This window comes from Chenopodium album, chromosome 22 (genome assembly GCF_948465745.1).
Source record: "Chenopodium album chromosome 22, dcCheAlbu1.1, whole genome shotgun sequence".
In the NCBI taxonomy this organism is placed as follows: Eukaryota; Viridiplantae; Streptophyta; class Magnoliopsida; order Caryophyllales; family Amaranthaceae; genus Chenopodium; species Chenopodium album.
The window spans coordinates 2529393-2555365 of record NC_137855.1 but is presented as its reverse complement, the minus strand read 5'-3'; the positions used below and the strand labels follow the sequence as shown (position 1 = coordinate 2555365).

At 34.1% G+C, this 25973-nt stretch overlaps 7 protein-coding genes and 1 pseudogene across 9 annotated transcripts; 1 reads left to right on the top strand and 7 right to left on the bottom strand.

Moving 5' to 3' along the window:
- Positions 1-168: 168 nt before the first annotated feature.
- LOC145605741 (cysteine proteinase inhibitor A-like) lies at positions 169-1294 on the bottom strand. Its single transcript, XM_081661810.1, has 2 exons — positions 1164-1294; positions 169-821 (listed from the first exon to the last, which is right to left on the bottom strand). Exons 1-2 carry the CDS (start codon positions 1263-1265, stop codon positions 603-605), a joined length of 321 nt encoding a protein of 106 aa, XP_081517936.1. The 5' UTR covers positions 1266-1294; the 3' UTR covers positions 169-602.
- A 1160-nt stretch (positions 1295-2454) lies between these two features.
- On the top strand, positions 2455-3749 carry LOC145605818 (uncharacterized). The gene is made up of 2 exons (XM_081661881.1): positions 2455-2742; positions 3321-3749. Exons 1-2 carry the CDS (start codon positions 2550-2552, stop codon positions 3512-3514), a joined length of 387 nt encoding a protein of 128 aa, XP_081518007.1. The 5' UTR covers positions 2455-2549; the 3' UTR covers positions 3515-3749.
- Positions 3750-4315: 566 nt separating this feature from the next.
- Positions 4316-6987, bottom strand: LOC145606209 (G-type lectin S-receptor-like serine/threonine-protein kinase SD2-5). Its single transcript, XM_081662252.1, has one exon. The coding sequence runs from the start codon at positions 6985-6987 to the stop codon at positions 4552-4554; it is 2436 nt and encodes an 811-aa protein (XP_081518378.1). The 3' UTR covers positions 4316-4551.
- Positions 6988-7747: 760 nt separating this feature from the next.
- On the bottom strand, positions 7748-9089 carry LOC145603696 (uncharacterized). 2 transcript variants are annotated; one of them, XM_081659654.1, is made up of 3 exons: positions 8961-9089; positions 8425-8870; positions 7748-8049 (listed from the first exon to the last, which is right to left on the bottom strand). In XM_081659654.1, exons 2-3 carry the CDS (start codon positions 8854-8856, stop codon positions 7849-7851), a joined length of 633 nt encoding a protein of 210 aa, XP_081515780.1. In that variant the 5' UTR covers positions 8857-8870; positions 8961-9089; the 3' UTR covers positions 7748-7848. The 2 variants fall into 2 exon arrangements, with proteins under 2 accessions (XP_081515780.1, XP_081515779.1); XM_081659653.1 differs by lacking the exon at positions 8961-9089 and having other exon boundaries at positions 8425-8920.
- A 514-nt stretch (positions 9090-9603) lies between these two features.
- LOC145603695 (uncharacterized) lies at positions 9604-11226 on the bottom strand. The gene is made up of 3 exons (XM_081659652.1): positions 11150-11226; positions 10205-10664; positions 9604-10077 (listed from the first exon to the last, which is right to left on the bottom strand). Exons 2-3 carry the CDS (start codon positions 10640-10642, stop codon positions 9862-9864), a joined length of 654 nt encoding a protein of 217 aa, XP_081515778.1. The 5' UTR covers positions 10643-10664; positions 11150-11226; the 3' UTR covers positions 9604-9861.
- An 872-nt stretch (positions 11227-12098) lies between these two features.
- Positions 12099-15237, bottom strand: LOC145605528 (jasmonate-induced protein homolog). Its single transcript, XM_081661596.1, has 3 exons — positions 15135-15237; positions 13967-14403; positions 12099-12516 (listed from the first exon to the last, which is right to left on the bottom strand). Exons 2-3 carry the CDS (start codon positions 14369-14371, stop codon positions 12319-12321), a joined length of 603 nt encoding a protein of 200 aa, XP_081517722.1. The 5' UTR covers positions 14372-14403; positions 15135-15237; the 3' UTR covers positions 12099-12318.
- A 1948-nt stretch (positions 15238-17185) lies between these two features.
- On the bottom strand, positions 17186-20037 carry LOC145605372 (uncharacterized; annotated as a pseudogene). Its single transcript, XR_014105063.1, has 3 exons — positions 19932-20037; positions 19254-19701; positions 17186-18443 (listed from the first exon to the last, which is right to left on the bottom strand). The product of XR_014105063.1 is annotated as an uncharacterized LOC145605372 (transcript).
- Positions 20038-22011: 1974 nt separating this feature from the next.
- On the bottom strand, positions 22012-24637 carry LOC145603796 (cysteine proteinase inhibitor A-like). Its single transcript, XM_081659779.1, has 3 exons — positions 24450-24637; positions 22881-23102; positions 22012-22235 (listed from the first exon to the last, which is right to left on the bottom strand). The coding sequence occupies exons 1-2, from the start codon at positions 24558-24560 to the stop codon at positions 22890-22892; spliced, it is 324 nt and encodes a 107-aa protein (XP_081515905.1). The 5' UTR covers positions 24561-24637; the 3' UTR covers positions 22012-22235; positions 22881-22889.
- Between the last annotated feature and the right edge of the window lie 1336 nt (positions 24638-25973).

The window sequence follows — 25973 nt, the reverse complement described above, 5'->3', positions numbered from 1 at the left end:
GCCTGGTTTTAGCAGTTTGTATTTTGTATTGTATTGCATTTATATGACTAGCTAGCTATTTCAAAGTCCTTTCGTATTTTTGTTCAACCACATAGGCTATGTAAACCATGTAATATTTCTTCAATGTTTAAGGAGGCCAAAAACCTGTTGAAGATTGTCTTTTGAAGAAGCTAGCTTAGCTTAACTAGCTTTTAGTATGAAGATCAAAACATTTACTCAAAATGAGAAAAACCAATATGGTGCACATTTGCGAGACAATAGCTAGGAATTTTGCACTGTTAGATCTTAAAAGGATGAATTTGACATTCCAATCGTTTTTTGTGTATCCAATTATATAAACATTAAACAAGAATTCACAAACTATAATTTCAGTAGCATATATAACATAATCTTTCCTATCCAACCAGAATATGTAAAAAAAAAAAAAAAAAAAAACATATTTCATAAACATAATCTGATACAGATGTTCAGGACTTCAGAAATTCAGCTATCCTGAATCAAGTCATGATTAGCTTCAATCTTCAACAACCTGCAAAAATTTGACAAGATCGACAACTAGCTTAATTAGTACAGTTAGTAGAAATGTATTTACGAGAACGAAATCACAAGGCAGTACCATCTATAGGCAGAGTACCCCCAAGAAACTTGAAATCTTGCAACTCTTTAAAGTTCAACCATGGTTTAACCCAAATTTTAGCTTCATAGTACTGAACTTCGTTGTTGTTTCCTGCATTATTTGCCTCCAAAGTAATGTAATACAACGTACCAGCTACTACTTGCTCCTTAACATTTACAACCTTCCGGAACTCCAGCATTGAGTTCTGCATATTATTTTTCACAAGTTCAATAAAATTTCTGAACCAACCAAATCCGTTAAGAGTAGAAATAATTTTAATATATATTAAAAGAACATAACAATCATAATATTTTCCTATGTTAAGAAAATGGATCCGTTCTACAAGTTGGACGGTCCAATTCTTATAATCCTACCCTCTTTGTTCCTAAATAATCACAACAGTTTATATGTTAGGAAAACGGATACTTTCTGCAAGTTGAACGGTCCAATTCTTATATATATATATACTCCTACGGTCCTACCCCCTTTGTTCCTACATAATCGCAACAGTTAGTTTGAAATTGCATGTAATATGAGAAAAACGTACCTGTTTCTTGTTGTGCTCATCAACAGCAAATTTGGCAAGATCATTGATCTCCAAGATGTTCTCTGAACCCTTATTCTCTGAAACACCTCCTACCATTGCCATTTTGCCTTTCTTTTTCTTTTTAATTTCTTTCGAACTTTCTTCACGTTTTGAATTCAGCTGATTAACGACCTATTTTTATAACAGAGTTTTTTCAATAATAATAAGATAATCTTGGTCAAAATAAGATAAATTGTTATCATGTACTTTGCATAATAATTTATTATAATACAAGTAATAATCAAGCTTGAATCATCTTATCTTCTTAAGATAAACACAATAGCGAAGGATTACTTCATCGTTTGAAGGGGATGATACATCTTCATTTTGCAATTAATGCATTGACAAGTGGATTATATATACTATTGTATTCCTATTTGTAAGATAACTCATAGTTTATGTCCATAATTATTAATTACGTACGAGTTGTTTATTTTCAACAAAGGTGTGCATTGAATTGATTAAAGTACGTTGATCAAATTAATATGGAATAAATTTCTTTGTACTTCAAGAATGAAATAATACAATAATACAACAAATATTGAGTAATTTGAGTCAGAATAATAAAGATAGCCAATACATGTCTTTATAAATCATTAACCAAATGGAGTACGAGTACAAGGTATCTTTAATTGTAAGAGTGTAGATTTAAGGTGTTGATATATTTTTGTATCAATTACTAGAACTATTCATATCATTCTACTAGAATTAGCTTGTTCTCCATATAAATTATTTAGAGGGAAGGATAAAACTAATTTTGTGCCAAATTGACCCGTTTTTACTTTTGTGCCAAATCAAAGAATCAGGGCATGCATGTTTGAGAATTTTTGGTCTTAGCTTTATTGAAAATCACTCTGTTGTTAGATTATGTAAATAATCTAGTATATATGTAGTTTGTAAATTACTAATGTTGTCTTAACCCTAACTTAGTGTACGCTTGTATTATACATTGATGTTTAATCAATGATAAAGGCACGGCAAATATTCTCTCATCTCTCATATTCTCTCATGCTATAGTCAAACTACCAAGACGTTTTTAGGTGATAGTTCAACTGAGTTCAACAATCACCTAAAAAGGTCTTGGTAGTTTGTTTGTCAAACATTTGGGCTACTTGTGAGTTGTAGCATTGTTTACACAAGCCCAACCAATTAAAAAGCCCAAAAACAAGGCCCAAATTCTAAGCCCAAGTTTATAAAACTTCCAGCACACGAATCCAAATCCCCTGTATTTTCTCTCTCCTCTTAAACCGACCCAAAAATATAATTCAAAATTTAAAACTAACACTCTCACAGAAATTGAAGAAGAAGAACAAGAGAGAGAAATTGAAGCTTTCAAAGTTGTTAAAAATGGCGACTGTTAGAGTTGATATGAAAGGATTCTATAAGCAGAAGAAGAAAGGTAATACTGGTATTTCAAAACCTTCTCCTAAAGGCGGTAACAAGAAGAATACTCCTTCTCCTTCTCTTTCCTCTTCTATTGGATCCGACGTCGCTCAATCTCCTGCTCTTGTCACTCGCAATGGTTCTTTTGATCTTCAAGGTCTTTATCTTTTCTCTCTCCTACTTTTTATTTTGTTGATTTTGTGTTAATTTTATCATTTTTTTTTTGCTGTTGAATGATTTTTAATTTGTTGCGGTTTTAGAAGTGTTGTTGATTTTTGGTTGATTTATGTTTCAAATTTGGTTAAACATTGTTTGTGTTTGATGATTTTTTGTGGTGAATTGTATGTTAATGTCAAATAACGCAATGTTAGGGTTTTTAATTGGTTTGTAGTTGAATGTTTAAGAATTGACCTAATTAAATGATTTTTTTACGAATTAATCCTTTTCTTCTCCAATAATTGGCTAAACACGACCTTTTTTTGTCAAATTTGGATAAATATGATCATTATTTTTCTTTTGAAGTAATTTTTTAGATGAATTTTATTGTAAATTAATGTATTGTTTGAGAAATTAGTAATGGAAATTTACACATTTTGATTTTTATGGCTTAATGTGGCTTGGTAGTTTGCGAAAGTAGTACTTTTGATGATCTTTTAGAATATTTGGGTTAATAAGGAGAATGTGATATTATTTGATTGAAGAGTCTCATTAATTTGGTGAACTTTTTGTTGGCAGATGATTATGATCAGAATGAGGAAGTGTTGAGGCAATTTGACATGAACATGATGTATGGACCGAGCATTGGTATGACTAGGCTTGATCGATGGAACCGTGCTTGTAAGTTGGGACTGAACCCTCCTAAAGAGGTTGAGAACCTTTTAACATCGGACAAGGTTCGTCCTGAATCCTTGTGGGATGGTCGTGTTTGAGGTGTTAAACCGGTTTAATGGTTGATGTCATCTCAATCCAGACTTTTAATTTTAGAGGTTAGATGTTCTTGCTCTTAAATTGTGCAGTTTGTGTTAGTTGATTATCACTTCTCGGTGATATTAAGTTCCTGGTTGTAAGCTTTATTCTCTACTTGAATGCTGTAAGTCAGTTATGCTGCTGGGAGTCTATGCACTCCTGTTATGTAAGAATTAGCAACTTCTTTGGAGATTTTCTATTGTACCTTGCATCTAATTAAACATAACCCTATTACAAAATGCCGCTGTCTCAAGTTTCATTTCTTGCTGTCAATCATCTTTCATGTAGAAGATCACTTATGTGCCATTTTGTCTGAAGAAAGATGTGGTGTTAATCTTTTGTTGTCTGTAAATTCTTCAACAAAAAGCTAATGTTTGTAGTTCAGAAATACAAAGTATGAGAATATGACTATATTGTTATATGAGAAATGCTAATTTTTCTTATTCAGCAAAGTTTACTCTCTGTCTATTTGATGTGGATCTTAACTCCTTAGGTTTATAGTCTTGTATGGGAAAAAAGAATACATAGTTTTTGATCATTGGTTTAATAAATCTTCATTGATCGGAGAATTCATAACCTGAATTCCTGAATGGTTAACAAACCTAAATAACTATGATAGTTGGATTTCATAATAATTACCTGAAATTATGTTGTTAATTACACAATCTTTAAAAAAAGAAGGGCGCAAAAAAAGAGATATGATTAGAAGCATAGAATACAGATTATTAAACAGATAGAAGCATAGAATACTGGTTAAACAGATAGAAGCATAGAATACAGATTAAACAGATGCTAGTTTTCAGCAGTACATTAATTTATTGTATTGAGAATACATAAACAGGAAGACGAACTGGTACAAGCGAGAGCTATGGCTATTTGATTTACCTGAAAAAAACATAGAAGATAGTGTAGAGTTCTGATGACATCCATAGAAGATAGTGTAGAGTTCTAATGCTGCCACAAGTGCAGCTTAGAAACTCGAGGTTGGACTAGCTGCAGATCAACGTGGTCCAGACAAAAGTGACTCTGTTGGGCGGAATGTAGAGTCATAGTTTGTTTCCACTGGAGCAGCTTCTTGGATAAGGGTCAAGTAACTGAGATCACTCAAGGCTTCCATGTTTGGAAGATCCTGTAAAACTTTCACCACCATTGACATAGTTGGCCTGATGAAATGAGGCTGCAAGCACCATATTGCAATCTTCATCATCTTCACAGCTTCTCCCTTGTGTTGTTGCATACCTTCCCCATGCTCGTCAATTAGATCAGAGAGTTGATCCGCATCAGCCTTCACCTTCACCAAGTTAGTGAGACAATCACCTTCTGATGAACCAAAATTCTTACGGCCACACACAATTTCTAGGACAAGAACTCCAAAGCTGTAGACGTCGACCTTAACCGAGATGGCACGGCCAGTAACCATCTCTGGAGCCATATATCCTGGTGTCCCCCTTACCATGGTCATAACTTGGCTTTGATCTCGGTCAACCATTTTTGCTAAGCCGAAATCAGATATCTTGATGTTGAAGTCTTTGTCTAGGAGTATATTCTGAGGTTTGATATCAAAGTGGATCACGTTTTGTTTGCAGTGTGTATGTAGATATTCAAGTCCCGCGGCCACACCATGAATAATCTTTTGGCGTACACTCCAGGTTAGTGCTAGTGATATGTCTTGGTTGAAGATCCACTTTTCAAGTGACCCATTACACATGTACTCATAGACAAGAAGTCTATTCAACCCATCATCACAAAATCCGAGCAACCTCACTAAGTTGAAGTGGTGTACGCTGCCAATTGTATTGACCTCTGCCAGGAATTCCTTCCTCCCTTGGCCTGATGAATCCAGGTGTTTCACGGCAACTTTTGTCCCATCGTCTAACGTGCCTTCAAAAACAGATCCAAATCCTCCTCTACCAAGCTTTGTTTGGAAGTTTTGGGTTGCCAATTTTAGTGCTTCAAAAGAAAACCGCTTTACTGTATCAACAAAAATGTCATCGGAGCAATTAAAGTCTTTCGCTCTGTTTCTCTTTCTCATAAAGACAAAAACGAATACTCCAGTAACCAACACCAAGACTATCAAGCTAGCAGAAACAGAAAGTACTAATTTTCTCTGCGATGAAGTTTTCTTTTGCTTTTGCACTTTGATGAATGTGACGACATTATATCTTCCTCCAGAATCCTTCAAAGTGAGAACCTCTGAAGGCAGTGTACAATTACCAAATGAGGTATCATTATGGTAATGAAAGATGACAGCTTTGCATGAACACTGATGTAAACATGCACTTTTGCAACTCTCAACATCTGTTCCTGTGAGTGATGGAGTAGAATCGAAGTAGTCAATATTTTCAAGCTCTAAGAAATAATGGAGGTTGTGGGTGTCGGGACAAGCTAGAGGATTAACAACACTACATCCTAAAGAGGGATTGAACACGTTAATTGGCTGGAAATAATTCATACCACCTTCATCAGTCTCCATTGGACAACCGCACACAGTTTTATTCACGCAAATCCCATAGTTTCCACAAGTTGTTGGGTAGGCACAATCACCAAACTCAAAATCTTCAAAATAATCAATTGATTCATCTGGACCGCTTAGATTCCGGTTCATCCATAGTAGGCGTCCAGTTGCATCAAGACGCATATAACTTATATTAAAACCATTATAGTGAGCATCATCTAAACTTTGGGAAACCATGTAGTGGTAGGTTTTATAATCCAAGAATCCATATTGTTGTGGAGGATACAAATCAACATAAGCATGAAGACCATCAAATTCCCATTGAACATAATACACCCCTGTGGAAAAATTTGAAGTTGAATTGCTGGATGTTAATCTTTGTCCTATGGAAAGATCCTTCCTAAAATTCAGTAAAGTATCGGTTGGGTAGTCAAATGACTCCCAGATGATATTCCCTTTTGCATTCAAAAGGACCAAATTCCCATCGTCTTGCAAATGGATGGACCTAGCTGAAAGGTTCGAGGTGTTAGTTGACCACACCATATTTCCATCTCCATCCCTTAACACCAAACCTTCTTCTGATGTAAGATCAAGTGTTGCATCGTCTCTAACGAGATGATCTCGATTGGCACACCACACAACCTCGCCATTATAAAAGTTGCCGTCATCCTGGGACCCTATGAGTATAGCAAGTCCGTTTGAAGAACCGTAGGAGACAAAACCAAACGCAAAGGAAGGATGAGTGCCCTCAGAGTTCAAGAGAGATGTGATGTTATTGACCTTCCATGAATAACGAGAAACATTTGCATATGATGGTGGTAGGCCGTAGTATGGGTCGTAACCAAAGTCGTAGTGATAAGCAACGATGTTATTGTTCTTAAAAATTAAGCATAAACAAGTACATAAGAGCAACTTAAATAATGTACCTGATACCCACTTAAATCCCGCATCTTTCATCAGCATATCCTGAAATTTCATCATATTTAAATTTAGTATTTGTGTTTCACTCTTTCTGCTTGATTGCAAAAACTACCAAAGCAATCTGAAATTACTCAAGATACAGCTCCTTCCTCCTCATACAGGACATAGCAATCATGCATAGACTTGAAAGACCTTGATATTTCTCAATAAGACAGTAATCATCCATTATTGACTCGAAATACTTTGAATTCGATTTTCCATGGGATTATGAGAAAAGTAAATAAACAACTTATGCTACTAGAGTTCTAGACCTAATACTATTGTCTTTAGTGGGTTCTCAAATTCTAGGCGCCTTTCATTTAAGATTTTTTTTTTTCTTCTTATAATTGCATACAAAAATTATGTTATCTCTATCCAATGAACAACAAAAAATGTGTCAAGTAAATAAAAACGAAAAGGAATTTTGCACGCATTGCGTGCGCCTCTAAGCTTGTATTAGTTAAGACTGAGAGTTTGTGTATATATTGATAGGTCATATACTCATATATATATAACGCATCATGACATTAATTGATTCATTATATTCGTTATCTAAGTTTTTGTGAAAATGTAGCATGGTCTTCCCCCTCCACCATTTTTTTGGATCATATTCTTTTTTTTCAAAGTTAATATCAATGATTGATATTCATGCTTTCATAAGTATTGCCCTATGCTCTGCCCGCCACACCCAAGTACTGCTCAATAATTCAATATAATAAGGAGCTAATCTACACAAACATTACAATAGTACAATGTATGATAAGTGATACTTCGTAGAATATATGATAAATATTCTAGATATTATTTTATATGGAAGGATAGATGTTATATGTTGTATTGTTATTACATTCCTTCATCAGGTATTTACATAATTAAATCAATTTACTTAATGCTAGGGGAATGATCAAAGCTGGCACGAAGCAACGTCAATTTTTCACCATAGTCCTTAATATCAGCAGCTGCTACTGCACCAGTCTCGCTGTCCCAGCAGTGACTTGTACTACGCGATGCATCCAATTTTTGTTCGATTTCATTCCATTCCATTTTCATGAGCCGGCCTAGATGCCCTGCTTCTACATACACCTGTAAATTAAAAAAAAATTGAATAAATACATTGACCGATGATCAATTATTAAACAAAATGTATCTCTTCAAAAAAAAAAATTATTAAACAAAATGTACTATATACACCAATTAATTTCTAATGATCTTTTAACACTTTTCATTTTGATTTTTTTCTACTAACACAGTTACACTTTTACTTTAATCCAATTTCAGTACATCTCTTAATTACAGTCTTACCCCACAATATTTTTTCATTTACCCCCATTTTATTTTACTTTATCCGTCTTTTTTTGTACACCTACCCACCCATCCACTCATCGAGTTTTCTATATTTTATCAAATGGAAATAGAGGTAGCACGTTTTATTAAGTGTGGTTATAAGTTATAACATACCCTTTTAAGCTCATTAGGGTTGTCCGGCTTGTCCCAAGCCAAGAGCCATCCAAGCTTGGGAGGAGCATGATTATTGATATGACCATATATCATCGAGCCTTTCGACCCTACAACCACCGGGAGAGTCCCTTGCCACGGGGCGCCTTGGTGCACAAACCCACCACTAGCATGCTCACCAATAGTCTTATCATGAGGCTTGGCTATGAATTGCCCCTTCCAATCATGGCACTTATTAAGCATAATTCCACAAGGTTGGAGATTCTTTATTACTCCTGTCACCAAAACTAGCTCATCTTGGCTCACCTTCGCCTTCTCCTTGTTGTTTGCTAACATTGTTTGTGCTTCCTTCTTTACCTGTTCTCCTATTGTTGCTCTCTCTGCCTTCCCCGCGAACTGATGAATTGCACCTCGGACTTGTTGGTCTGATGCCATTGTAGTCGCGCCACCTAAAGCGTTGCAAAAAATATATATCAGATTGAATTACCAACACTATATATATTATTACTCCATAGTAAAATGAAGAAAGCTAAGTATACCTTAATCAAGTACAATATCAATTGATGATTGAAGTTTATGATTAACTGTTTTCAATTGTGTATTTATGAAGGGAAAGATAAAAAGGTTGCGTACATATGCATTCTTAGATGAATCTAATAGTACTATAGGTGGCAAAATAGTGTAAGAAGAATCAAGTCGAAAAGAAATGAAAGAACTATTCTAAAAATTAAAGCGAATATTTGGGAATAAAATAATGCCTCGGCTTTGTCATAATATCATAAACAGAGAGAATATAAAGGGGTTGCTTAATTAGAGGTTATTATATTCATACCGTGTAGGCTTAATTTAAGATTGAACGCGTTGAAAAAATAATGAAGTCTCGTGTGATTTTTCATGTTTGATACCTAGATAAGATTAGGCCGAAAATTCTTTTACAAAACATTGTACTTGTACTCTTCAATGTGGTTTATCACATATATACGAGTGATACAACTAATAGCTACTTAAATGTTAAATGTTATAGTCATGAGATTCATATTATATATATATGGGATGTATAGATCAAAATAGTATTAACTGATTAGGATCATTAGTATTCCTCGATGAGATGCCACGTAATTATTGCACCATTGAGCATGCTCTAGTGTTAAGAAAAGCATAGATATATCAGAACCACATTCCTTCTTCCAACAATACAAAACCAAGGAGGCATCATTTATTGATTAGATCGATTATTTAATAATTACAGTATTTATTTAAACATGATAAAGCTTGCATAATGGAAAATGCAGGTTAATAAAGTCCAAGTACCGTACCCCTTTGGTGGTAAGATATACTTCTTTTGTTCAAATTACAATATTAACGTGACTATTTATTCTGCATAGAAGAGGACCAAGAGGTATAATATTATATATGTTGATGATGGTCTTGGTCTTGGAATTAGGATTGGGAAGTATTTTCATCAAAGAACACACGATCAAAGCTTGCACCAAGCAAAGCCAGATTGTCGCCTAGAAGGTTAATTTCAGCAGCTGCTATAGCTCCTGTCTCGCTATCCACGTACCGACTTTCGTTGCTAGATGCATCCAATTTTTGCTCAACATCACTCCATTCCATTTTCATGAGCTTGCTTAGATCCCCTGCTTCCACATACACCTAAAAACAATTTCAAAAAACAAAAAACAAAAAAAAAAAAAAAAAAAAAAAAAAAAACCTTAAACCATGTATAAAAAATTACATAAAAAGCAAAGTTTCAAAACAAAATAAGCCAAAAAAACATTACTTTGTGTTCATCAGAACTCTGAGCCTTGAACCAAGCTAAGAGATATCCAAGCTGAGGTAAAGCCTTATCGAAAGTACCATATATCAACGCGGCCTTACAGCCTATGATAACTGGGCCGTGACCGCCACCTCCACCAGGAATATGAGGGAAAGTAGGAGCCCTATGAACTAACCCACCACTACCATTACTCCCACCAACATTTGTAGGAGGTGCCACTACGAACACTCCAAACCCGTTAAGGGTTTTATTAAGCATAATTGGCCGGTTTTGGGAATTTTTCATAATACCTGCAACTGTAGCAAGTTGAATCTCGTCTGCATCATTGTTGTTGTTGTTTTCCAACAAGGTTTGCGCCTCCTTCATCGCCTCACTGATTGTTGCTTTCTCCTCGGTGGTTAATTGGGTTACACCCTGGTCTACTTGTTGCACCGAAGTCATTGTTTCCTAGCTAGCTAGCTACCTACACAAGAAAAAAAATAAAATAATAACGCTTAGAATTCATTCTATATGACCATAAACAATATAATAACAACAAACATTAAGGTAGAAAGAGAAGTAGAATAGTAGATCGAGTATTAGGCTTTGTTTTTTCCAACTTATTTGATCAGAAAGATACGAAATATCAAAGCAATTCACATCTAAGGATTTAGATATGTACAAAAGATTGAACATAGCGCTAATTCATATACTAGCTTTGTTAGTTTTAACTTATTTGTAACGATTAGATATTTTCTACTAACATTTTATGTCAAATCATTACAAATAATTTGAAACAGAGGTAGTATTTTATAGTTGGAATAATATTGAACAATACATACTCGATCGAAATATAAATAATACACATGTACTAGCTTAGCTTAGTAATAAATCGAATTAAGATAGCTATTAGTGCTCGAACCAACCTTATGATGAACTACAGAAAAGAGATTAGGATAGAATGTATACCTCAGCTCGAATACAATATAATGGAAATTAAAGAAGATTAATATGAATTGCAATAATGGATGAAAATTAAATAATTTTGGGTTCACCATTTGAATGTATTTATAGAGGGACGAACAAGAGGAATTTTATTTGCAACGAAATTATAATTTAAGAAAAATTCGTGTCAAAATTGATGGCTTGATGCGTAGGATAGTAGTTGTCAACTTGTCATCAAAGTCATATATAAACTTATCCCAAAAAAAAAAAAAAAAAATGATGTTTGCACTTCATATAATTATTTGTACTGTTTTCATTTTATTAATGTTATTAATATTGTTAATAATCAATATGATGAATTGTCAATTGTATAGAATATAGTGACAAATTGTCCTTGTTGAAATTAAATGTCGGTGTTTGTTCAAAGTCGTCCATGTTTATCCATTGAATCTTAATTAGCAAGCTAATCTCCCAATTTTTGTACGGAGAACAAGGTTTGATAGAAAATGCAATGCTTAATTTCTAACCCAACTACTTAACACGTTATTTGAGAAAATTATTAGAAAATGTAAACAAGTGGATTTTGTTATACGGAGTAAAATCTTTAATCATAACTACTTTAGCGCTAATTCTTTTATCGTGCGTGGTAAAATTATTTTAATTAATCTAATCTAATATCTTTGTTAATGTGCAGGACAAAGTAATGTGTGAAAAGTAAATAATACTCCGTACACAGTCCATTGTTAAAAAAAATCGTGGCCATCTTAAAAAAAAACAACGTATATAAATGTTGATCCGTGTATTGACATTTACATGATTCGGTGAACTCCCATTATGTATATTTGTTAATATATATATAAATAATTCTTCAATCAGTTAGCAAAAAATTACCCTTAACAAGAACTTATCATAAAAAACATGCATTCTTCAAAAAAAAAATAATAATAATAAATAAATAAATAAAAAGGTAATATAAAGCAAGCATTCTTTATTATATAAGCACTAGATGTATGTATCATCCATCTTTCATCATTATTACAAAATCAAGAGGGCATTACTTAGCATATTATACATGATAATACCTGCATTATACATTATGCAGTTTAATTATTTAATTAAGTCGAAGTGCCCCTTTAATTTGGTTACGTTGTTAATTAAGTACGTAGAGGAGATACATATATGATATATAGATATTAACACTGCGAGAACTGATCAAAGGTAGCACCAACCAAAGCCATGTTGTCGGCACCGTTCTCAATTTTAGCACATGCAGCAGCACCGGTGTCGCTGTCCCAGTAGCGAGATATGCTGCGGGATTCATCAAGTTTCTTTTCAATTTCAGTCAGCTCCATTTTCAAGAGCTTGCTTAGATATCCAGCTTCCACATACACCTGCAACAAACAAAAACAGTCATGAGTCTGATGAGATTTGAACATGTGACCTTTTTATCACGCTGACTCTTGATATTAGTAAAAGGATCAACTCAACTAAAAGCTTGATAAGCTGATGGCAGAGAGCCAGAGATGTATGTTTCTACCGTACTTATCCTGACTACCACTATATTTAATTTTCATTGGTCGACCAACTCATCAAACTTATTGAAAATGATTTTTAGTTTTTTAAAATTCAAATTTTTTTGGAAAATTTAGAAAATTAATTTAATTTCCGATTTTTTATTTTTGAATTTTTTAAAAAGAAAAATCATTATTAATATTGGGATATTTTGATTTTTACCACCTTCAAATAACGACTTTATTTACTTTACCACCTCATAAAAAAAAATAAAACATCAGTTTTACCACCAATCACCTCCTACTAATGGATTCCGTCCATAAATCCGTTAGTGGGGCCTACCTTGCACACTTGTCGCTATATTATTGGGTAAGTTTTAAAAAAAATAAAAAAATAAAAACAAATTTTTTTTTTAAAATTCCCCATCAATCAACCGGTGGTTGCTGTCACCGTCGGGACCCCCACCGCCGGACCGGCTACGAGCAGCCCCACCACCTAACCGTTACGACCAGCCCCCACCACCTAACCGCTACCAGCCACCGTCGGGACCCACCTAAACCCTAAACCGCTACCATCACCGTCAGGACCCACAACCACCGCACCGATTTCGATCCCTTTTCCACCAATTTCTGACCTCAAAACCCTAGCCACCACCTAACAGCTACGACCAACCCCACCACCTAACCGCTACCACCGCATCACACACCACAGCCGCACCGATTTCTACCCCCTTTCCACCAATTTCCGACCTCAAAACCCTAGCCACCACCTAACAACTACGACCAATCCCCACCACCATCCAAACCCAGACGCGAAACCATCGCGACCCGAAACCACCACCACCCAGACGCGAAACCAACGCAATCCACCCCAGCCAACCTAACCCCAAACAAGAAACCACGCCACCGAAACCATCGCGACCCGAAACCACCACCACCTAGACGCGAAACCCACACGAAATTTCGACCAACCAAGGTAGTTGATTTCGTTGCTGGTTGGTTGATATGGAAGATCGGGGAAGATGAAGAAGAAACGTCAAAAATGTGAGCCCTACTAACGGATTCATGGACGGAATCCGTTAGTTGGTGGTAAAATCGAATTTTTGGAAATTTTGGTGGTGGTAAAGTAAATCATTTTTTTTTTTTTGAGATGGTAAATTCAATTAAGTGGTTATTTGAAGGTGGTAAAAGTCAAAATTCCCTTAATATTGGCTTATGAAAAATTAAGTATTGTGATAGTCATTTTAAGGATGACTACTATAGAATTTTCAGGCTAAGGCCTATGATTGATTCTATATTCTATGATCGTGTATTGTGCTAAACAACAAACCTTGCTAATTCCATTGTTGACGTGAGTTGGTTTGTCCCAGGCCAAGAGCCATCCAAGCTGAGGAAGAGCCTTATCATAGTGACCATATATCACTAAACCCTTGGAGCCTACAAGCACAGGGAGTTGTCCTTCCCAAGCAGTACCCTCGTGCACGAATGCACCAACCCCGGTAGCCATTGTATCAGAAGGTCCGGATATGAAAACTCCTTTCCAGCTGTGGGATTTGTTAAGCCTTAAAGCGCGGCCTTGTTGGTTTTTCATGACACCGGAAACCAAGACAAGCTTATCTTGGCTCGCCTTTGCATTCTTGATGTTGTTTGCTTGGACAGACTGCGCCTCCTTCATTGCCTCTTCGATTGCTGCCATCTCCTTGCCAGATAATTGGTGCACTTGCGACGAAGCCATTGTTACCTTAGCTTGCTTAACTTGTCGCTGGCCTGAGGGTCAATTCCATATTATTAAGGCACATTACAAATAAAGTAACTTAACCTAACAAAAAGGCAATATTTAACACTTCAATAGTTCAATATATATGCTACATTTATAAGCCAATTATAAATTGCTATATGCATGAACGAATTTAATTTCAATAAACATACTCCAATATAGATTGTATTACGAGTATAACACAATATATATATATATATATATATATATTTAAAAACTTATGTAGTTCGTTCATGAATGTTGGAAGAAAAGGCATTAGCGTCATAGCGTGGATTGTATTATAACACAATTTCAAAAGTTATGTAGCTTATATGCATGTATGAATATTGAAAGATATAAACACTAATATAAAACATGTAATAGATACCAGGCCACATATATATATATATATATATATATATATATATATATATATATATATATATATATATATATATATATATATATATATATATATATATATATATATATATATATATATATATATCCATATTAGAATTTGTTATATACATCCGGGTGTACCGTATACCCAACGAACCCAAGATTAGTCTTTGCTCTTCATTTAATGATTAAATAATAAGCAATCATCAAAATGTGAACAAAACATTTATGGGTGTATGGTACACCCGAGTGTATATAACAAGCTCTCTAGTTATATTGCCTGCATGCATTAAACGATGGAAATTACTTCATATAAAAATAAAGTAGAAAGAAAGCATACCTTAAGTTGATCTTGTAACTGATAGCTAGAAGTTTATGCTTTGCAATGCTAAAATACCCTTAGTGCAATGGTGTATTTATAGTGGAAATGAGTAAAAAGGTTGCGTAAACAAGTATTCATAACGTACTCTTACTATTGACAAAAAGGATGGAATAAAATGAATAAGGTCGAATAACTTTTAAAAATGAAGAACATGATAAAAATTTAATGTCAATAATGATGGGATAACTCATAAACTATTAGGACCACTAAGCTACTTCCAACTATTTTTCTTAATTTGATGAAGGGGGAGATAAAAAGAAGAGGGGAAAAACCCAACTTAATAAGCATTGATTCAATGTTTTTGTTTCCAGTTCTCTACTATTTTTCCAGCTATTGTGTATTACGTTACGCACTAACGAGTGAAAACTACATACTATTCTAGTAATGACTATATTGTAACAAATATGTCAAATACAAGTCTGGGCCGCACCCGTCACGGGGGAGTGCAAGTCCGCCACTTTACAAGATCAAGGAAGTTCCATCTCAAAACTATATGACAATGAGAGGGGTAGCCCCTTAGCGTCATATAGTGGTGATAACTCTTGAATTATTTCAATGTGGGATTCCATTACCACTACACTCCCCCTTTAGTATTTTTACTGTGGGACAAGAAAATGCTCACATGTAGGTTGTTCATGGGCTACGCTCAACAAAATGCAAAATGATTAGTTGGACCGATAAGATTTAATGGTACATGGAAATTAAAGACGCACGAATATGGGATATAAGATTTAATGGTACATGGAAATTAAAGACGCATGAATATGAGATATAGGATTTAAACTGCTCAAGTAGATGGAACATTTTAAGGATGACTACTATAGAATCATCCCTAAAATTTGAGTCTAGTGCTAATACATTTGTTTTGAACCACTTAAAAATCTCTCTATGTGTTCTTTATTAATTTGTACGTTAATTACTTCTTCTTACATCTGTTGTAATATAGTCATGCATTATTAGCTTAATACAAGTACGTTGTTTTCACTCGTCAACAGATGGCAAAATCGTACGTAAGTGGAAGCAAGAACATCGAACCTTTTGACAATAAAAGAATTTGTTTGCAAAGAATAATTTATCCCTAAATCTTTTTTATGATAATAGAAAGTGAATGAAGAAAATGAAATTTTAGACATAAACTTCGATATGAATGAATCGACGCTTATTTAGTTGTTTTTTCCCTTATTTTTAAGTTCTCGTTCAATCATATTAAGAATAAAGAATGAAGAATGTTTAAAAGCTATACTTCTTTATTTTTTATATCGGTGATGTTGCACAAACATGCTTGTTTGCTTGTGCAACAACATGGACATTAAAAAAAATTTGTTTAGAGGAGTTAATATCATTCATACAACGAGTCTAGATTTTATCGTTATCAATCTTGTAGGTCTTATATACAACAAGTGTAGAATCCGTGTAAGAAAAATAGGACCAACATATAACATCAAGAGCGCTACAGAAGCATTGACGACAATATATAGAATAGAATACCTATCTATTTGATTTCACAATTTAAAGTTATTCTTTTGGTTTTTACACCTTCCTTTATTCCTTATACCAATTGCTAAGTAGTAATTAGATCCTATACTAACTAATGTACGAGTTATCATTTTAGTTATCATTTGTTATCTTATTGAAAATATAGATGTGTAAGAAGATACGGTATATATATTACTCCCTCTGTCTCTTTATTAAAGTCCACTTTTTATTATTTATTACTCACATAATAAGAGGGAGTATCAATTGTTGAAAATGTAGACATGATAGAAATTCGTGTGGTATCTTTGATTGAGTGTGTGAGAATAAGGAACCAAACTTATTTTTAAATATTGTGAGAATTGAGATTTATTAATAAATTCAAAATATAAATACTCTTACAATCAAAAGCCTTAATGTCTTTACTGCATTTATATAGTCACTGAGCGTTTCATCTTAATGGATTCAAAAGCCTTAATAATTTTGGCGTTTATATAACGTTGCAATTAGAAAAACAAAAATTAGTAAAATGTTGCAATTAATATAGAACTAGAAAATGATACATGGATTCAAAACCCTGACAGATGGGTTGCTTCTGTACAAAATCTAATCACAGAGTTTTCATGTCCGGGTGAGTCTGGTCATATCACCTCAACTGGGGGCTCCCAAGTGAGTCAGAATCCTTTGCAGGATTTCAATATCTATGTGGATGCTTCCTTTAAGACTAACTCTCTTGGAGCTGGTATTGCTTGTGTGTGCAAAGATAGACAGGGATTATGGATCAAGGGTATTGCAGTTCATTGTAATGCAATTTCTGCTGTGATGGCTGAAACTATGGCTATCATAGCTGCTGCTGCTTGGGCCATATGGGAAGGATGGGATAGGGTTTACCTATTCTCTGACTGTCTGAGAGCTTCAGGGCATCAACAACTCAAGGTTGGGGACTGATGAAATGAGGAATTATTATTCTTTGTGCAGGGGCCTGATGGAAACAGCAGGAGGGGCAAAGCTGTTCAAGACTTCCAGGGAAGCAGTAGGGGAAGCAGATGCGGGGGCCAGACAAGCCATGTTGGATCTACAGCGCACTTCTAGTAATTTATGTAATCAGGATTCTATCTTAGAACATTTTGTAATTATTCAGGATCCTGTACAGGCTAGCTTACAGACTTGTAACAGTTCTAATGTTCATTTTGGTCCAAACTTGTTATACTCGGGACAACTAACTGTAGGGGAGATGCTCCCACTTCTGTATCAACCGCCCTAGCTATGGGGGTTGCTTTTGTAAGTTGGCTGTGGCCATTAACTTTTATGATGCTTATCTAATCTAGTTCGTATTTCTACCAAAAAAAAAGAAAAAGGAAATGATACATGATGTATGTCTCGATAATGGAATACATATTTCCTCAATTTTCAGGGGAGCATTTCTTATTGATCTAGTATAGACGTATAGTACTGTAGATATTATTAATAGCTACATCGTGTATATTAATTACAAGATGCAGGTTAATTATTCAAATTTATGTCCCCTTTGATTGTTAATTTGATAATTCCTTAAGAAGATGGAGTACAAGTTTTTAATGTCACTGGTGCTGGTTTCTTGCCATTGATAAGTAAATCAAAGCTAGCACCAACCAAAGCCATGTTATCACCATGGTTCTTAATTTCAGCAACCGCAGCAGCACCTGTTTCGCTGTCCCAGTACCGGCTTACGTCGTGAGAAGCATCCAGTTTTTGTTCTACTACAGTCAGATCCAGATTCATGAGCCTGTTTAGCTCTCCAGCTTCAACATACACCTACAACAAAAACAATGTATCATTAGACTTAGACCCCGATTTAATTCTACTCCATCCATTTCTAAAACATAGTTCGTTTTGTTTCACTCGTCAGTATTCTTCGATCCTCAAATACGTCTAGTATTTTAAAAATCATACTGTAAAAGGTTGATATTGTGAAACTACACAGTAGCTAGACTGATCATCAAATAACTCACGAAGTCACGAGTATGTTTTTCTTATAGAATTATCGATAGATAGAGTATTAGATTCGGGAAATTCCCTGTTTCTCATGGTGAGAAACGAAATTTGTTTCTCATGGGGGCATTTTCGTGAATAAATCAACAACTTTTTCAATATTGTGGGCTCCACAGTTGAATAAAGTTGAAAAAGTTGTTGATTTATTCACAAAAATGCCACCATGAGAAACGAATTCGTTTCTCATCATGAGAAACTGGGGCATCCTCATTAGATTCCATTTTCATTTAGAGGTTATCATTGATCGGGCCGGGCCAAGGTCAAATAATCAACCCACTTCTCGAGCAAGGCCAAGATTCAAGCCGATTTTTTTGTGTCCAAACCCGCCCAAAATGGTCGTGCGTGCTTTTTGGGCCATTTTTGGGCGGGCCAAAAAAACAACTAAATATGTGTAAAAACACATTCCCAACCCTATCAAAAAAAAAAAAATTAGAGCCAAAAAATCTGTCTAAAATCCACCTAAAATCGGGCCGGGCTAAGTTTGATCAGGATTCCATTTTCATTATCATTTAGAAATAAATAGAAAGAATAATAATAGAATATGTGCCAATTAAACGATGTAATGGTACAAACCTTGTTAAGTTTGCCAGAGACTTGAGCAGTTTTGTCCCAAGCCAAGAGCCATCCAAGCTGAGGAAGAGCCCTATCATAGTGACCATATATCACAACACCCTTTGAGCCAACAACCACAGGGAGGTTTCCTTGCCAAGCCGCGCCCTCGTGCACGAATGCAGCTTTACCCTCACTCATTGTCTCAGTAGGGTTGGCTATGAAACTTCCTGTCCAGCTATAGGTTTTGCCGTTTTGTTAAGCCTTAAAGCGCGAGACTGGCTATTCTTCATAACACCTGTGACTAGTACCAGCTGATCTTGGCTTGTTATGTTGTTTTCTAGGACAGATTGCGCCTCCTTCATCGCCTCTCCGATTATTGCTTTCTCCTTGTCTGATAATTCATTCGCCATGCCACCAACTTGTTGCACCGAAGCCATTGTTATATTAATTACCTTCCTTAGCTTAGCTGCTGCTTTATTCAAAAAGTACGCGTTACTAAGTAAAATGGCCATGTATAACACTTCAACATATATATATATATGCTATAATTATAAGCTTATTATTATATATTTATCAATAATATAGTTCATACATGAATAATGGAAGAAAAAACACATGCAATCCATATGACCATAAGTATATAAAATGATAGAAATTATTTTATGGCGCAAACAAAAAGAAAAAAAAAAAAAAACATACCTTGAGTCTTGTAATTGATAGAATAATGAAGCTTATGCTTTGCAATGAATTATCCTTTAAATGCCAATAATGGTGTTTATATAGTGGAAATAAGGAAAAGGTTGCGTAGTCATGCATTCAGAGATTGAAGATAAAACCATAATGCTATTGTCATATAGAATAAAAATAAATTAAAAAATAAAAAGAATAAGAATAACTTTTTAAAATGAAAAATTAAATATGATAAAAATTCATGCATGTCATATAGTATGAAATTATTAAAATAATATTTGTATATATAGTTGTATTCGAAAATAGCTAGAAAGCATAAATAATTGGCGTTATGGATGATTTTTTTTTATTGAACATCAAATGCCGCCTTAGCTTAAACTTGAATTAGACTATATTAGGGCCTTTTTATAAATATTCTCTTTGAATGAGGATGTAGGAAGGAGAATAACAGATTGATTACCGTAAATTCGTATACATGTTTATTGTTTTCCTCTAAACATTCATATTCTTGTATGAAGTTCTAATATGGAAAAAGAATTGAAAAAAGATAATTAAGAGGGAATTCTTTTCCAAATAATTTTTTTGTTGTCAATGATTCGATGTTCTTCCTGTCAAAAAAAAAAAAAAAAAAAAAAAAAAAAAAAAAGAAGAAGAAGATTCGATGTTCTTGCTTCCACTTATGCATGATTTTGCCAACTTACTATGCAATTATGCATCACTTACCGTTCATGACTGGAAATTACTCCGTGCTATGTCAGAACAAATGCAAGAAAAACAATTTAATCTGATCTACAAATGATAAGAACGTACACCAATATTTTATTTACATGGTTTACTAACAATGGAAAAACGCTAGTTTTAAGGCAGAGATCAAAAAGAAATGTTGAACTTTAGGATTGGAGTTCAGAATACATAAGTTGGCAGTTTTCAGTACTTGAATTTTGATGTAAACAAGTTTAATTTGCAAGGGTTGTTTTATTTCAGGTCTTCTTACAATCTTATGTGCTCGCTGCTGAACTTTAAAAGTAAGCTATTTTCTGATGCATTAATCAAACTCTTAAACTAGACCATTTATGGTTAAATGATCCTATTCATGTGCAAAATTTTCCATGTATATATACGCGTTTGTAATCTTTATATACTACTACCTCTGTTTCTTGATCTTCTCCAAGTACCTGTGTAGTGCTGGCTGTTGGTGTTTGCAGGGTACAAACTAAACAGCTTCAGTTGCCATGTAATGGTGAACGACTCCAATGCTACGGAGACTAATGGATGACATGATACGAAGTATATACAATATAGGCCAGTTGCACCATCGGGCCAGTTGCATTAATTTTCATTTTTACAGCCATCTTGGCCCTGAATTATCCTGGAGATGAAGGGGCAAATGCTGGAACAAACAGCTACTTCTATGCAGGCTTTGCTTCATGCTATTTTTTAGGCTAAGAACAGGTACTAAGCAAACAGCAAATACCGTATACAGTTTATAGTTTACCGTTATTGGACAGGACTTGAGCGTGGCTACAATAAGGTAATCCCTTCAGTTTTCTCTCATTAACGTAATCAGAAACATACACAATGGACAATAAGCCTAAATTCTAGGGACGGTCACTATATACAGGACTGATTTCTATCTTCCAGCTACATAATTATATTAGACTTAGGGCCTGTTCATATTTACTAAACTGAGCTGAACTGAACTGATTGGAGTTGAACTGAACTGAACTGATTGGAACTGAACTGAACTGAACTGAATTGAGCTGAAATGAATATTTTATGTGAGAGGGAAATTAAGAGCTGAACTGAACTGATTGGAACTGAACTGAACTGAACTGAACTGATTGGAGCTGAACTGAACTGAACTGAACTGAAATTAAGTAAATATGAACAGGCCCTTAGTATTTTGTTGCTTAGAATATAGTAACTGTTCCTAGAATCAAGGGTAATTATCAATTATCATGTTGTGATTTGTATATATATCTCTGATTGCTTTCATGAGAATACTGGTTTGAAGTGTAAAACGAATTGCAGAAATTGAACATTGCTAAACAACACGCAGAAACATATAATGATTTTGAAAGCAAGCTACTGAGAAACAAAGAAGAAATACACATTATTTGGTACCATAATAATATAGATTGACGTATGAAACAGAGTTCAGAAGAACAATGTTCCATTCATGAATCTTCATTGAATTAAAGGGTGCAACATTACAGATTATTTAGAAAGAGTGATTGTATAGATAGAATTCACTCAAACAGGTTTTAGCAGTCGCAATGTTCCCAAAAGCAACCGAGTACATTCATCAGAGACCTGCAAGAGGAAAACTTCATTAAAATTACAGAAACTGAAGTTTAGATCAGTTTAGGACTATGACTAGCACAGGAAAGAAATCAGGTAAATAAGCAATCCAACGGAAGAAAAAAAATCCATGTACTAAGGAAGGCGTTAACTATGCCAAAATCAAGTGATGGCAGATTGGCAGGACATATTTCTAGTTCAGACATAAGAAGACTAAAGATATCAATTTTCTGCAAGATTTTACATCCCTCTCTAAATTATAAACTTTACATCAGTGAAAAACTAGACAAAACAGAATGGTCCACAACTCATTGCAGATTTTACAAATCAGAAGCCAACCCTTTTAGTCCCTAATCCATAAAATAAGAATGGCATGCCAGCAGCTACTTCTGAAAAACTTGTGCAAAAAACTCAGTTTCAAACAAAAAATTAAAAAAATGTCACAAACATCATGTAATGTAGCATAATGAACTGCTCGTATATACCTTTATGACTTTATCTTTCTAGACTTCAGCATAAAATGAAAATTCCAGAAGCCAACATAATATAGACAAACAGCATTACAGCAGGGGAGATTCTTAATCACGAAAAAAGAATAAAATCACGGGGGCAGTTACCCTTGTAAGATGAAGCATATAGAAATATAGAAGTACATACCTAGGCAACCTAGCTGCTGGAACCCTCTGCTGTGGCATCAGCATCACCCAAATACTTGAATTCTTGCACTTCCTTGAAGTTCAACCATGGCTTAACCCACACTTTCGCTTCATAAACCTTCTTCTTGTCACCATCAGTTGCCTCAAGAGTAATATAGTATAGAGTACCAGCAACAACCTGTTCCTTGGTGTTTACAACTCTGTGAAATTCGAGTAAAGCATTCTGCGGAAAAATAATACAAATTGTTAATCATCCTGATTCCTGAATATGATGCCACCCCAAAATTGACCATCTATATCTGAGTCTAGGTCAACTCACAGGTTTAAGAATCATGAGAACATAAACTAATTGATCCTACATTCTACCATCTCCAAACCATCCATCCAAAATATAATCAACAAAACAGCGTTTTGTATAGAACTTTCAATATTATCAATAACTTAGAATTCAATTCTACCAAGTACCAACTGCATAGTATAAAATAATCAAATCTTCCTAATTGTTTGTCCCATTTGACATTTTCACAATTTCCTAATCATATTATAATCAAGTGATCAACAATAGCTTTAGTCACGTATAATTGAAATTACACGTTAATGCGAATCTAATTAGATCACACATAAATTTATTTCATTTAAAAAATCCATATTAAAAATAAAAAATAAAAAATAATAAAAAAAAAATAAACAGCTTTTGTTTTCTATTTTTGTTGAGAAGGGCTTGTTTGGCATCATTTTTGTTTTCAATTTTCTGTTTTTTTTAAAAAACTAAAAACCAAAAACAGGAACCAAGAAAAAGGTGTTTCCACTCTTCTATCGTCAGTTTTCAAAATTATTATGATTTTAATAAGTCTAAATAATTTTTGATTCATTATGTGACATATATAATATACTTTTAAAAAACAAAAAACCAAAAAAACAGAAAACCACAACGAAGTCAAACGAACCCTTAGATATTACAATTATATTTCAGATTATGATCTATGAACTAATCAACTAACTGCTCAGCACAGTTTACACCCTAAAAGTCAAGGTATCATAAAGACAGATTTACCCCAACCAAAATTCACCAATAAAATCAACAAACCACTTAATTAACAACAATTAACGAACAATTCGATGATCACCAATCAATTGTTACTCATAAGTGAACGACTTTTTTTTATACAGTATTATCTCAATGACTCATAAATCAATAGTTTTATCTAATTATTTTATTTGGTGAAAACCTTTACCTCAATTAAAATTGGATATAATTCAATAAATACAGAGTAAATTTACCAAAGTTAAAATCAAAATTAAAATTAAACAAAAGGTAATATAATAATATACAGTATACACATAAATACAATTGAAACGATTAAATTTCGCCTAAGCATACAATCGGAGCATGATTATGATGCAAAAATCGACATCATAAACAAAATTTTAAACATCAATACTGCAGAAAAAAGAAATAATAACATAATATCAATACAATTGCTTCACCAAAAAAAAAAAAAAAAAAAAAAAAAAAAAAAAAAAGAGAAATCATCTCAATTAAAAAAAAAAGAGAGAGAGAGAAACAAACTTCTTTTTTGTTGTGTTCATCAACAGCGAATTTAGCAAGGGTTTCGATTTCCAAACTATTCTCTGATCCTTCTTTCTGCTTGATTCCTCCAACAATTGGCTCCGTCGACATTTTTGTAAGTATAAATTTCTTTTTCTCTCTCTAAAAATGCAATACTCCGTATATTGTTCTGGGTAAGATTATCAATTATTGTATTCTGTTACGATATTTATAAAAGAGATAGAATCACGGGTTACTTTGACTTTGAATTTAGAGGGATAGGTTCGTATTTTCCTTGTGATGGGATAGGTTGTGCTTGTGCACTTTACTTAACTACTAATCCATTTTTAACAAAATAAAATAAAAAGATAATAATAATAATAATAATAATAATAATAATAAGATACCCTTAACTAGAGTAATTAAGCGGTATTTGTTCATATGTACCTTAAGGGTCTGTTCACTTCATATTATTTTCAGTTTAGTTCAATTCCTAATATCCTCCTCTAATAAAATATTCAATTCAGTTCAGTTCACTTCAGTCAATCAGAACAGGCCCTAACAAAACATAACATGACTTAATTGAGGTACTTAATCACGTACATGTTCAATTTGTCTCATTTTATTTATACACATGCGACATCCTATCTCAAGGGCTTCCTAATGTTTATTTCTCCTTACCTTCTAAAAAAAAATAAAAAATGTGACATACGAAGTAATACTCCAACTATTCACTGTTGTTGAGAAGAATATGCATGTGACATGTCTACACTAACAAGATCAATTTGTCACATAAAACTTTTAAATGAGCGGATAGACATGACACATCAAGTAAGGTTTTCAAGAGAGCAGATGCTTGAGCGATGAAAGTTTTAGTGTTGCCAATATTAAACTTAAAAGTGTATGGCATTAGAGGATGTTGGTATTGTCTCAAATGATAATTTCCACCGCTATTGAATCAAGTTGAACTAAATCTGTAAAATCTAGTTTAGAATAATTGGTGGGCAGTGCCTTCCAAACAACCATGATGGAGTTTGTTATTAAAGTGGGAGTGTGGAGATCCAATGAAGCGGAAGATATCATTGAAAGCTATAGCGTTGACATGACTGTGTAAACTAATTGTCCCAAGAATTGTAATTATGGTTTTAGATACATAAAAACTAACTAAGTTATACCTTTTAGTTAAATCTAATGTAATGTTGTAATATCATCATAATTAACTTTTTACACAAAGATTTATAAATGTTTATGCTCATACATTTCTACTTAGGGCCTGTTCTCTTTAGATTAATTTCAGTTCAGTTCCTAATATCCTACTCTCATAATATATGCAGTTCAGTCAATCAGAAGATTCAGAACAGACCCTTACCTTCTTAGTTGCTCACCTACACAAAGTGACCATGACCCCCACCCCCCCCCCCCCCCCCCCCGTGCAAATTCAAATGAGAATATTGTTACAAAGAGTCAAAACGTAAGCATACCTAATTCATGCAATTATTAACCCGATCTAAACTCAACCCGATTTCAACTTTATCGCTATGTTGC

Coding starts and splice junctions, on each gene's coding strand:
- LOC145605741 (XM_081661810.1), bottom strand. CDS start 1,265: ATGGCAATGGTAGGAGGTGTTTCAGAGAATAAGGGTTCAGAGAACATC. Junction 822..1,163: donor ATGAGCACAACAAGAAACAG/GTACGTTTTTCT, acceptor AATAATATGCAG/AACTCAATGCTGGAGTTCCG.
- LOC145605818 (XM_081661881.1), top strand. CDS start 2,550: ATGGCGACTGTTAGAGTTGATATGAAAGGATTCTATAAGCAGAAGAAG. Junction 2,743..3,320: donor TGGTTCTTTTGATCTTCAAG/GTCTTTATCTTT, acceptor TTTTGTTGGCAG/ATGATTATGATCAGAATGAG.
- LOC145603695 (XM_081659652.1), bottom strand. CDS start 10,642: ATGACTTCGGTGCAACAAGTAGACCAGGGTGTAACCCAATTAACCACC. Junction 10,078..10,204: donor AGAGTTCTGATGAACACAAA/GTAATGTTTTTT, acceptor AATTGTTTTTAG/GTGTATGTGGAAGCAGGGGA.
- LOC145606209 (XM_081662252.1), bottom strand. CDS start 6,987: ATGATGAAATTTCAGGATATGCTGATGAAAGATGCGGGATTTAAGTGG.
- LOC145605528 (XM_081661596.1), bottom strand. CDS start 14,371: ATGGCTTCGTCGCAAGTGCACCAATTATCTGGCAAGGAGATGGCAGCA. Junction 12,517..13,966: donor TCAACAATGGAATTAGCAAG/GTTTGTTGTTTA, acceptor TGTTTGTTGCAG/GTGTATGTGGAAGCTGGATA.
- LOC145603796 (XM_081659779.1), bottom strand. CDS start 24,560: ATGTCGACGGAGCCAATTGTTGGAGGAATCAAGCAGAAAGAAGGATCA. Junction 23,103..24,449: donor ATGAACACAACAAAAAAGAA/GTTTGTTTCTCT, acceptor ATTTTTCCGCAG/AATGCTTTACTCGAATTTCA.
- LOC145603696 (XM_081659654.1), bottom strand. CDS start 8,856: ATGGCATCAGACCAACAAGTCCGAGGTGCAATTCATCAGTTCGCGGGG. Junction 8,050..8,424: donor ACCCTAATGAGCTTAAAAGG/GTATGTTATAAC, acceptor TTTAATTTACAG/GTGTATGTAGAAGCAGGGCA.